Below are 13,627 nucleotides of genomic sequence, written 5' to 3'. Positions count from 1 at the left end.
TGGAATTGAGTTTGAAGATCAGCCTTAATCTTACTGAATAGTTGAACAGGTCCAAAACATTGTAAGGTCACCTCTTGCTCCTATTTTTGTATTCGTATCTTCTTAAACCAGACTGATCTAAAATAGCTTCTTGGAAAGGCCCAAGGTAGATCTTATTGAATGTTTGAAAATCATAAGTTTATTTCCCTCTTAAACTGAATCTTTGGGTGTTCAATGACAAAATAAAATAGAGTTTCCTTTGTCTGGAGGAATAATTCATGAAAGGAACAGAGGTTACTTATGGACACCTATTAGTTGGAATTTATCTTTAACTGTGTTGTCCAGGGATTTCAAAACAAAATAGAAACACTGAATTATTCAATAACGAGAGGTCATGCTTTCAAGGCGAGAGGTGAAAAGTTTAAGGGGGATACATGTAGCAAGCACTTTACACAGAAGGTGGTGGGTGTCTGGAACGTGTTGCCAGCAGAGGTGGTAGAGGCAGGCATGGTAGATTCATTTACGATGCGTGTAGATGGATGCATGAGTAGATGGGGAGCAGAGAGATACAGATGCTTAGGAATTGGGTGACAGGTTTAGATAGCAGAATGCCAGTTTTGCCAAACTGTTAAGGTACTGTGTTACAAAGATGTGTGTGTGTATTGTACATTTAAGTGAGTTAAATCCTCGCAGTGACAGCACCAAGTGTTCTCAATAAGATACAATATAACATGCGTTCCAGCTATTGGAGTAGCTAGGGTAGCTGGTTGCCTAGAAACGACAAAACAGATTCAATTAGGCCAATCAGTTTAAATTATACCCCAGAAAATACCAAACTCAAATCCAGTCTGAATTTAGTATATTGACAATCTTAAAAGATTTAAAAAGCAATTGAAAGGTTTTCAATGGCAGGTATGCTGCTAAGCTTTGAATAACATGCTGGGAATTTGGTTCTGTCGAGTCTTTTTTGAGGCAGGAAAGAAATAGAGATGGTTATGAATAAAGCCAGTTGTGATATCAGTGAGGTACAAATGCATGGAAATAGGCTAGTTATCACAATAGCAAAATTTTGGAGTTGCCATTTTAGGCTTAAGGGGCAATTTGTTAAACATTCCCTGGACATTGAGATTCCGATTTTCTTCATTCTCTCTGCATTTTCCCAACTTTCTTCCATTGCTCACATTGCACCAGGGTGGGCCAGTTTCCATCTATCCACCTCACTGCCCAAAGGTATGGTGGAAACAGGTTCAATTGCAACTTTCTAATGGTAAGTGGATAAGTACTTGAAAAGGGGAGATTTTCAGGGCTAGGAAGAAAGAGCAATGGTGTGAAACTAATTAGATAGCTCTTTCAAAAGACCCAACAGATGCATAATGGGCCAAATGGCCTTTTATGTGATACTACCACAGCCTCACAAGGGATCTGTAATACTTTCATACTGTTGAACTCAATTGAATGTTTATATCTGTAGATTCATGGTGCCAGGGATCCAACTTGGATTACAGCCTTGAGTGACTGTGTGTGTGGAGTTTGCATGTTCTCCATCTATCTGCATGGGATTCCTCTGGATGCTCTGTTTTCCTCCACGCTCCATACATGTGGATGTGAGGTGGATTGGCTGTGCTAAATTGCCCCTTAGTGTTCATGAATGTGTAAGCTAGGTGGATTAGCCTTGGTAACTGTGTAGTTACAGGAATGGAGAGTTGGGGCTAGATCTGTTTGAAATGCTAATTAGAGGATTGGTGCAGATTCGATAGGCCAAATGGCTTCTTTCTGCACTGTGGAGAATATATGATTCTGAGAAAAGTGAAGTGATCTTCAGCCTTACTGCTCGGTGAATAATAATGTAGAACTGAGAGCACAGTGCAGTCTCCTTTTGCCCTTAGTTCTGGTTGAATACTTCATTAATAGCTTATCCAGTGACTCAAGCAGAAATACCATGAGTACTTATTGGCTTTGTATTTTAATTTAACTGCCAAATGCATTCTTCTGGGTATCAACTTGACTTGTTTTTGCAATTTCACTGGTTACAAAGAAATAATCAATTTAGAATTGGATGGCCTGCAGATTAAATGCAGCTGCATAGAAATCTGTGAGATGCTTACAGTTAAGCATCTAAGTTGCTTTCTCCATCAAAGGAGTGACTGAAGATCAGTCTGCATCATGCTTGGCAGCCTATTTCATGTGTCTACTAATTTTTATTTCCATTGAAAGAGAAAAATAAGAAGTCAGTAGAAAGAGTCATCAACAGAAAGGTAAAAGGGACTGCTGAGTCACGGTTTTCCTCCTTTTGGTTTTTACTAAAAGTCAGCATTATCCCACTGTTACAACTTAAGATCATTTGTTTTATAAATCAATACTATTGCAGAGGATTTCTACAAAATTACTGAAGTTTAGTAAAGAAGGGAAGACTCTTTTATTTTTAGTGTTGTATTTCAGTATTGACCACAATACTTGGATCAGAACTTAGTAGTGTATAGATACAATCTTGTTGTTTTTGTCCATCTTGGCTAGGATGGGGGAGATGTCCCCTGCAAAGAGGAAGGCAGTTAACTGGTCACAGATTTATGCTGAGAGCACCTTTATGGAATTATTCATATGCCATGTTGCTGTAAGAGCCTTTCTCAGGAATTTATTCTAAAGTTATGCTTAGGGTGGAGTACAGTTTGGGATTTCTACTCTTAGAGTCATAGAATCATACCACATGCAAGCAGTCCCTTCTGTCCAACTTGTCCATACCGACTAAACATTTCAATCTGACCTGGTCTCATTTGCCAACATTTGGCCCACATTCTTCTAAAACCTTCCTCTTCATATACCTATCGAGGTGCCTTTTAAATACTGTGATTGTACCCACCTCCACCACTTCCTCTGGCAGCTCATTCCATACACTCACCATCCTCTGTGTGAAAACATTGCCCCTTAGGTCCCTTTTATATCTTTCCCATCTCACCTTATATCTATGCCATCTATTTTTGGACTCCCCCACTCTAGGTAAAAGGGTGGCTATTCATTCTATCCATGCCCCTTATGATTTAATAAACCTCTATAAGGTCAGCTTCTGATGCTCTGGGGAAAAAGGGCCCAGGCGATTCAGCATATCCTTCTAACTCAAACCCTCTAGACCTGGCCATATCGTCTCAAATTTAACAACATCTTTACTACAGAAGGGTGGCCAGAATTATATGCAATATTCCAAAAGTGGCCTGTACAGAGAGACTAGGTTGATTTGGACTAAGTTCCTTGGAGTTTATAAGAATGAAAGGGGTTCTCTTAGAAACTGTTCAATTCTAACAGAACTGGACAGAATAACTGCAAATGGGATATTCCTGATACTGGGGAGTCCAGAACCACAGTCACAGTTTAAGGATATGGAGTAGGCATTTTGGACTAAGGTGAAGAGAAATATCTTCATGCCGTGGAATTCTTTTGCCACAGAAAGCATTTGAGGCCAAAACATTGAATGTTTCAAGAAAGAGTTAGATATAGTTCTTAGGGTTACTTATATCCCTGTTAATGTTCCCGCTTTTAAACTTCCAATTTTGAAGATGTAAAACACACCTATATTTTTCCTGTATTATTAAACTAATTTATAATCTATACAGTATTATTCCTGTATAGATTGCAAATAAGTTTAAGAATGTAGAAAATATGAATAAATTCTTTTGATTGGGGTGTATCAAGATATATATATATATATATATATATATATGTATAGAGATAGACAATTAATTGCCACCTTTGCCAACTTTGCCTACATTTCAATGAATATATAGAAAAGAAAAAATGCGCCAGGCAGTGTGATAGAAAACCTCATGCTCTTTATCAAGAACAACACAATGGGGCGGAGGATGAAATGGTGAAGCTGTGAAGGCTGCCGCTAATGTTTACTTTTGGTTGGATGGTTTTATCATTTCTGTTCCTTATGGCTCAGTGGTTAGCGCTGTTGCCTCCCAGTGCCAGGGACCCAGGTTCAATTCCAGCCTCAGGTAACTGGCTGTGTGGAGTTTGCACATTCTCCCCATGTCTGTGTGGGTTTCCTTTGGGTGCTCTGGTTTCCTCCCACAGTTCAATTGGGTTGGGATATCTGGTCGGCATGGACGGGTTGGAACCCAGCGTCTGTTTCCGTGCTGTACATTCTCTATGCCTCTATGACTATGGCCAAGATATTGGCCATATTAAATTGCCTGTAGTGTTCAGGAATGTGCAGGCTACCTGGATTAGCCATGCAGGGTTATAGGACAGGTAGGGGTATGGTGTCTGGGTGTGATGCTTTTCAGAGGGTCGTTGTGGACCCAAAATGGTGGAATGGCCTGCTTCCACACTGTAGGGATTCTATGATTTATGTCCTGCCATCTTTAATCATTTATGCACACGTACACGGAGAGTCAATCTGCTCCTGGGTACCCTTTGGCATAGCAAGTTTCACTTTATATTGTTCCTCCATGTTCTTTTTACCAAAATGTATTACCTCGTACTTACTTGCTTTGAATTTGTGATAAATAAAGCAATGATTTGTTGCTAACATATCTTCTTTATCTAGTTACAAAAGGAAGAGCAAAAGCAAATTGGCTGGCAAATTCAAGATGTCTGACACCCAGGAGATTAGTTGCCTGTCTGCAGTGAATGACTTTTATTCCTGTATCCTTTTAAAAAGTATCAACACTTTATAAATAGTTTTTTGTAGTATTTGTAACTGGGAGATGAGCATCATTGGCACAGCCAGCAGGCAAGGCTGCTTGTCCTTGAATAGATACTGATGAGCTGCATACAACTGAGTGCTTTGCTGAGCCATTTCCTTGGCAGTCGAGAGGCAACCACATTACTGTTAGTTTGAATTTGCATATAGGCCAGTTTAAGAAAGGAAAGCAGATTTTGCCTTCAAAAGGACATTAGTGAGATTTTACAATAATCTGGTAGTTTCGTGATCTTTACTGTTGAGGCTAGTATTTTCAATGTCTCAATTAATTACCATGTTGGGATTTGCACTCTTTTCTGGATTACAGCTATATTAAAGCCCTTTACAAGAGGTGAATACTGCACAGATATCTCTATCCGATTAATAGATTCTGAAATTAACTTTAGTGCACTGAAAGCAATTTAGCTTCTTTTATAAATATAATTCTAAGTGTATATATGCAATATATATTTGTACACTCTGCAATTCTTTACAAGAGGGACAGAGTGAAAAAAAAGTAATGAATTATAGCTTTTGCCATTACTGCTTTGGCTGCCTTAGGTTTCTTTGTAGCTGCCAAGTTAAATAACTTAACGCCAGAGTTTCTTTGCCTCAAGTTAATGCACACTATGAGTGTTTACTTTCGTTTATTCGACAGGGAAAACATATGCTTGGCCCATCATCATTTTATTTCTCAAAGCAGACATCATAGGGTATATTTTCCTCGACTATATTTAGCAAAAAAGTAGATCTGTGTGAAAGCAATGCTGACTTATATTCGTACCACCTTTTGCTCAAACAAAGAACACAGGATAATATACTCCAATGGCTGTTCTTTCACCTTTTGTCTCAGGTTAGAAGCATTATTACCCCAAAATATATCTGATGAAGGTGATAGTTTCATTCTTGCCCTCAAGATATATGGCATGACAACAGTCTTGTTTTCTTTTAGAACTTCATCTCTCCAAAGTGGGGGTAAATAATACTTGCAATTGTCACACTGAATTATTGTCATACTTCATGCAATGAATTACTTTTGAAATATAGAATATAGATAGTCAGCTTCAAATAGCAGTGTCCCACAAGCAGTGGGAAAATGAATAATCCATTTATTCTGTTTTTTTGTTTTGGTGCATTGAAAGAGGATGGATGGCAGGATGCTGTGAGAAGTCCTGATTTTCTTTGAAAACAGCATCACAGGGTCTTTTGTTTGGTGGCTTACCTTGTGAAGCAGAGCCATTAAGACACGTTACCTATGACAAAGCCCAGATTTGTGGATGTGCCAATAAAAGCCATTCCTGGTGATGCTAATGGACAAAATATCTTGGGTGGCATCTGAATTTTCTGCCAATCTGTCGACCTCATCTAAGTCAAATAGTACCATAAAAACTGCAAAAGATATTCTCATCTTCACAACTCTTAATAGTAGCAGAACCAAGAATTAGTAATTATGGAAAACCAATTGAAAGTATAGCAATTGGATTAAAGTTCAGCTTTAATAAAAGCCAGATACAGCAGATAATACAAATCTGACACAAAAAAACAGAATATGCTGGAGAAACCCAACAGTTCTGGCAGTACCTATAGGCAGAGAATAGAGTTAATTAATTGAATCTGATATGACTCTTGTTCAGAACTGACAGGGGTTGGAAAATTATGATTTTTCTATGCTGTAGATGGAGGCAAAGGAGGAGCAAGTGGAAGAGATTGCAAGGGTGTTTGGGGATAATAGTAGAGAAAGGAAGGCAAAGATGTAAAAAGGGTATAAAGTTGTGAAAATGAGCTGTCTGTGTGTATGGGAGGAATGGTGGTGGATGGAAGGTTTTTTTGATTGTTAGAGAAATAGAGGATTATGCTCAGAAGTTATGGAAATCAGTAAATTCAAGAACCCTAAAAAAGACACTTGTAATGTGTAACTCAAAAGAGTTATACCTTTATGAATCTTAGTGGAAGCTAGATTCTGAATTTAGTGAAGGAAATGTCTTTCTCAGCAAATATGATTGAGGAGGAAGTATCCCAGTTGGAGTTTGGGTCTGGAGTTGGGGTGGGTAATATGATTGGGTGAGGAGAGAATGACAGTAACTGGAATTGGGTTCACCACCCTAGAAAGAGTTTAAAGGCATCTACAGGGATTGCCAAGTGCTCTAGTACTTTGTGAAAATGGAACCAAAAACAATAGGCTCAGACCCTCTCTATCCATGCCAACCTATTTTACCTCATTTCTCACCTATCTTCCATGGCTCCTCATACTCTTGATGCCATCTCATTACCTCAATCACTCTTTAGCCCTCGTTCCCTACATGATAAACTGTGCCTCTCTATCAGCTCTCATGGCCCCTATATACACTTCATTTTTTAAAATACTGACCCATATCAACCCTGCTCCCTCCCACCATCTTTTGCCCTTACGCCCTTCATGACAACTTGTCCAGTATTCAAAATGGGCAGAGCTCAGAACCCATGCTGAGCTGAACGAAAATAAAAATCTAAAGTGTCTATTCATAAATTTACGATTAAAAAAAGAACTCATATCGATAAAAACCCATTTGCTACGTTTAACTTCTTTCAATGACTTTGTCCTTATAAAAACAAGCATCTATACTCATAGCTGTCTTTTAAAGACTTTCCAAACACTCAGAGGTGTCCTCAAAACTGTGCACTAATCGATATGCAACTGTGATAATAGATTGTGAAATCAATCATACAGCACAAATCCTAAAACGATATTTCTCAGGCATATATCAACAGACAGTGTGAAATAGCAGGCTCTTTTATATTTGTAATTGCAGTTTTTCTAAAAAAACTAAAGGCTAAGTGATTTAAATGTCTTTAAAACTGGGTAATTCCCTTGGCAATTTGACAGTTCCAGTATGTATAACCATTTTATATACAGTCAGTTTTAACAGTGCCAAAGGATACCTTATCTTTACATTTTCCAAATATGTCCTAGACCTATTCACAACGATTTTTTACCTCTCCAAAAGAGCATTCAATCTCTCCAAAAAACCACAGCAGCTTTTGACCTTCTCCTGTATTATGCTGGAAAGTTGAGGAAGATTAAGGGAGAGAGAAAGCACCATTAGTCACAGAGGGTGCGATTTTTCTCAGAGTTATCTTGGCCTTCTGGCAGGGGCTCAAATGATTTGAGAGATTGCACCAGCCAGGTGCATAAAAGGTAGGCCCTGATTTGGGAGGTGATTATCAGAACTGTACAGATTTATTAAACACCTAATATGTATACCAGTGCACTCCTAGTTAGCACATCCAGTGGTGTCCAGATTCTCAGAAAACCAGTTTAATTTGGAAGCTGTGACCTGTACCTACAGATATTTCTTCATGGTGTGATGTTAGTTGGGAATATGGTTACTGACATGCTCCAATTTTCTATTCTTCTAAAGGCTTTGGTAATAATACAGATGCAAGCAACCTGTACCATCCCACATTTTCCATTTGAATATGGTGAACTTCTGGATGTATCTTCTGCCCATCATTCTTTTTGTCTTTTTCATTCTGTCCCATACCACTTGTATTACAGTCATTTCTTTTTCCTGTGTTGCTGACTAGATAACCTTTATGCATTTATTTATTTTGTACCTGTGATGTTACATTTTATTGTCACAAATACAAAGATATCATTGTAAAATCTCTTTTGCAGTTTGTTATGAGTAAATGAGAAGTAATATTATTAAATATAATGTCTTCACCATAGGTAGAACAACAGAAATAGAAGAATATTTTCTAAACTAGCAAAATAAATGATAATTTTAGAAAAGTAGACATGGTTAAAATGGTTATAAAAGACTGGATAAAGCATGCTATGGTCTGTTTTAAATTTGCTGCAATTCTTGTGTGCTTTTGCATTTTCATTAGGTCAGCTTTCTGAACAACATCCAAAACCATTCTTTATTATGGGAAATTCTTGAGAGTTTTACCTACTTTCCAAATTAGATCTGATGCCCACATGCTAGGGGTTTATTTTTTTCTGTCTGAAGTGCCCAAGTCCGTTTTTAAGCTACCATGGTCCACCTTCTATCAGACTTCAGATGATTGGAACATTTTCAGCAATATAATTGCAGCAAGTACCAAACATCCCTCCTTGTTCTATATATCATGTAATGCAGATAGTATTCATATAAAATTTTGCATGTTTGGATTTCTGCACTCATCCTACCCTGCACCCTAATCACACCCTAAAGCCAATTTTTTAAAGACGTTCTTTAGCATGTTCAGCACATAAAATTGCACATACATTACAACAGAATGTTTTGCCAGCATCTGGTTAGGTTTAGACTGATTTGTCAGATATGGAACCAAGCTAATTGAAAGCCCAACATGTCAGTATTTGTCTGCTTTGGGATTATTTTCAAGTTCTTGAATTTGGATCAGGGTTGAATTTGGACCGTGCTGAAATTGGGCCCACCTTTTGTTGTCCAATTGTTTAAACATGCAGTAGAATGACCAACTGTTGGCAGCAAACTACCACCACACATGCTATTAGAATGCTGTATATCTGAAAATGCTAGGTTTTTGGATTTGTGACCACCATTTCCTGACCTAGCTGTATTGAGGCCTTGGATAAATTTCTAGCAGAATATGTGGAGTGGAAATGAGGAGCTTCATCTCAGAGAGCTTGGGAAGATGGGACTGCAAGGCAAAAGTGAGGACTACAGATGCTGGAAACCAGAGTTTAGATCAGTGTGCTGCTGGAAAAACATAGCAGGTCAGGCTGTGCTTTTCCAGCACCACTCTGATTTGAACTCTCGTTTCCAGCATCTGCAGTCCTTACTTTTGCCTAGTTGATTTTCCTGCTCCTTGGATGCTGCCTGACCTGCTGTGCTTTTCCAGCACCGCTCTGATCCAAAAGATGGGACTGCAAGTCAACTTTGCTACTTCAGTTTGTAACCTTACAGCTGCTACTCAATATAGGTACCAGAAGCCTAATAATCAGTTGCTGGCATGGAATTATGCAGATTTGAAGATGGAAAAATAATTGGACTTTGATCGTTGTATTTAAACATCTTAGGTAATGATGTTTGTTTTTAATGAACCTTATCTATGTAATCAATATTGCAAGTTATAATTCACGAGGCTCATTGTTATATGTTACTTTATTTGTGATGTTTTCCTCTGTTAGAGCTACGAAGGGGAAATGGTGGCTTTGTGACAATGTCACTAGACTATTAACCAGAGGCTAGGCTCATGATTTAAGGGCATGACTTCATATCCCACCATGGGAGCCAGTGAAATTAGACTTCAATTAATAATTCTGCAGTTGAAAGCTGGTCCCAGTAATAGTGAGCAGGAAACCAACATTAATTGCCATTAAAAAAACCCCATCTGGTTCTAATCATTAGGGAATGAAGTCTGCCATCTTTGTCTGGTCTGACCTACTTTGCCTCCAGACCCACTGCAATGTGGTTGACTCTTAACTTCATCAAATGTTATCTGGCTGTCACTCAGTTTGAGGGGCAGTTAGGGATGAGCAGCAGGTGCTGGCCTTGCCTGTGATGCTTTAATCTCACTCAAAAATCATTATCACAGTTCAATTAATTTGTGAGCTTTAAGAATGTCTTACTCAAAAAAGATTTGATACTTTAAAGATTTTGTAACAGTCACTTTTAAAGAAAAGGATTGGATTTTCTGAGGAGTGACAGTGACATGTGGATTGCTACTCTTTGGAAAATCCTGTCCATTAGTTTTTAGATTGCCACTCAGCCCTTTTTTTTAATGAAATGAGAGAGCTCTACATTCTTAACATGAGATTCCCATCAGAATTCACTAAGAAATGCAGAGCTGTACTTCTATTTTGACAGTTCTTTTGTAGCACAAAAATGCCCAAGGGGAGCAAACCTTGCCTTCTTTTCATAGCTGTCAGCTGCTGCATTCTGAAATGTAAAAGTCCAGAATCACTGACAGCCACTTTGACAGCTGCACCCACTGGTAAGTATATAGGTAAGTGTGATTTTACACTGCCAGGATGGTATGGTGCCAGATGGTTAAGGGGTAAAATGCCAACCGGATGAGGTGCAAGGGTGCTCACTGGATATTTTGGCAGCTTGGTAGGTGTAGGAATGACACAGAAGGGTGCCAGATGGGTGAGTAGGATGCCTGTAGCCAGAAGGCAGGCATGCAATGTAGTATTTAAGGTAGATTGGGCAGGAGGCGTTTGGAAAAATCAGGAGTAGGGAGGATCAATGCTATTTGGGGCTGGTGACTTTCAATGGTGTGGGAAAAGTGGGTTAATCCTGGAGACTAAAGAGAGGCAGATTTTGTCACGTATGGTGGAAGGAAGGACTGGTACATCAGGGGGTAGAGGCAGATTGGGTGCAGATTGGGTGAAGGGTGGCTGGCTCCAATGAGGAAGTTTAGGGATTAGGGTTAGCTCCTGGGGTGAACTGGGATCAGGTCTGGAATGTTGGGGGGCGCTGGCAGTTCAGGTGCATGGAGGGACAATGGTGACCAGGTCCGTGGTAGAACTGGGGTGAGATGGAGGGGAATGTTGGGCCGGGAGTGGATAAATTGGGGGTCGATTCAGAGCTGGGTAAATAGGGTTGGATCTGTGGGTAGAGAGGGATATTAGGTACCGGATCTGGAGGTGTAAGTGGAGTGGAGAAGGTTTTGGGTGATGTGTGTGTCATAAGTATATAGGTCAGTTGAAAGCTACTCCAGAGTTAGATTATATATTTAATAGTCTAACTTTTCCAAATTAACTATTTACTTAATTTCATTGACCACTCCAAATTCTCTGATTTAAATAGAGTATTTTAAAGTGTTACAGGCATTGTGGAATTGGCCAATGGAATCTTCAGTTTCTGAGCAATTCCTTGGTATCTTCAACAATGGTAATTCTGCAGACTTCCTGTGCATAATTCCTTGTCACACTGGAAAAGTAACTGCCTAGCAATTGGAAAATGTGGGCCAATGTTGAATTTGTCAAACTGGCATTTCTCAGTTCCCATACATCAGTGTTTTTATGTTTGTTCTACTCTGGATAATAAATTTCAAACTGTCTGAAGTTGCTTCCCATTCTATTTACGTCTGAAAACATTTCAGTTGAACTGAAAACCCATGGCCTCTCTGGCACACTCCCACTCTAATTTCAGGATAGCACTGGAGCAGCCACCAGTTCAGCTGAGTTTCTGATATCTCAGGCTCTGAGTTAAACTTGGAATATCTGTCATCACTGTCTGTCCACCCGAATCACAGATATTCTTTGAAATGGGATTAGGATTGATATAAAAATAAGTTATGAAATAATGTTATAAGGTCATGCATAAAATCTCAAGAGTTGAATTTGCAGTTTTAAACAAATGGTACACTGGCTGGAGGTTTTTATTTCAGGAAATTGTATTGAATTAACTTAACACTGGGCGAAGTGACAAATTAGCCACTAACCATGAATCAGGTTAGGGACATCAGCAGACTTCCTCATTAAAAATAAATCTAACTGAACTGATAACAAGTACAGAATTTGATTACCGCAAAGTTCTCTAGATTCTCTTTCTTAAGGTTAATAAATAATAAAATTGTTGTCTTGGTTCTCCAATACCTTACCCATCAGATTCTCTAGAATAGTATTGAGGAGTTAACATCCAAGTGTTTAGGCAACAAAGGGAACATTGGAGATGATCCCCACTTAGAATCAGAGCCTTCGTCCAACTTGTCCATGCCTACTGGGTTTTCCTAAACTGAACTAGTCTCATTTGCCTGCATTTGGCCCATACTTCTCTCAACATTTCCTATTCATGTACCTGTGCAAATGTCTTTTAATGCTGTTATTGTACTTGCATCAACCACTTCCTCTGGGCAGCTGTTCCAGATTGGCACCACCTTCTGTGTGGAAAATTGCCCCTCAGGTCACTTTTAATTTTTTCCTCTCTCACCTTAAATCTATGCACTGCAATTTCGACACCCCCAATCTGGGGAAAAGACCTTGGCTATTCATCCTATTTATGCACCTCACTATTTTGTAAACCTCTAAAAGGTTGCCTCTCAGCCTTCTATGTTCCACCGAGAAAGGTCCCAGCCTATGCAGTGTCTCTTTATAACTCAAACCCTCCAATCTTGGTAACATACTTAAATCTTCTTTGCACCCTTTTCAGTTTAATAACATCTTTTCCACATCAAGACAACCAGTATTGTACACAGTAATCCAAATATGGCCTTACCAATGTATCATAGAGTCATAATATGACATCCCAATTCCTGAACTCAATGCTCTGACCAATGAAGGCAAGTGTGCCAAGCTCCTCCTTCACCATGCTGTCCACCTGGCAGGAACTATGTACCTACACTCCCCAGGACCCTACCATTAACTGTTATGTCCTGCCCTGGTTTGTCTTACCAAAATGCAACACCTTGCATTTATCTAAACTCCATATGCCATTTCTCAGCTCACTGGTCCAGTTGATCAAGACCCCATTGTACTCTTAGCTACCTTTCTTCATTGTCTGCTATGCCACCAGTTTTGGTTTCATCTGCAAACTTACTAACTAGGCATCCTATTCTCATCCAAATAGTTTATATAAATGACAAACAGCAGTGGACCCAGCACTGATCGCTGCAGCACACTGCTGTTCACAGGTTTCCAGTCTGAACAACAACCCTCTACAACCTCTGTCTCACACCATCAAGCCAATTTTGTATCCATTTGACTATCTCTCCCTAGATCCCATGTAAATTAATCTTATTAGCAAATCTACCATGTCAACAACATCTACCACTCTGTATTCATTTATTTTCTTGGTCACCTCTTCAAAAACCTCAATCAAGTTTGTGAGATACGATTTTCCACTCACAAATCCATGCTGATTATCCCTAACCAGTCCTTGCCTTTCCAAATGCATGTAGATTCCATCTCTCAGAATTCTCTCCGTAAACAAAGGCTTTTTATTTTGCAGCCTTTTATAAACATTGGCACAACATTGCTGCAAATGTGTTGCTGGTCAAAGCACAGCAGGCCAGGCAGCA

General features: G+C 39.2%; 1 protein-coding gene across 1 annotated transcript in view; it reads left to right on the top strand.

Moving 5' to 3' along the window:
• The window catches only part of wdr27 (WD repeat domain 27), a 471,702-nt gene that overhangs the window by 75,284 nt on the left and 382,791 nt on the right, over window positions 1-13,627 (top strand). Inside the window, exon 19 of the mRNA XM_060830707.1 lies at window positions 4,523-4,620. Within this exon, the coding sequence (XP_060686690.1) occupies window positions 4,523-4,620 (98 nt within the window). The remainder of the gene's footprint in view (window positions 1-4,522; window positions 4,621-13,627) is intronic.

Source organism: Hemiscyllium ocellatum, chromosome 10 (genome assembly GCF_020745735.1).
Source record: "Hemiscyllium ocellatum isolate sHemOce1 chromosome 10, sHemOce1.pat.X.cur, whole genome shotgun sequence".
NCBI classification, from domain to species: Eukaryota; Metazoa; Chordata; class Chondrichthyes; order Orectolobiformes; family Hemiscylliidae; genus Hemiscyllium; species Hemiscyllium ocellatum.
This window is presented reverse-complemented; position numbering and strand designations above follow the sequence as displayed.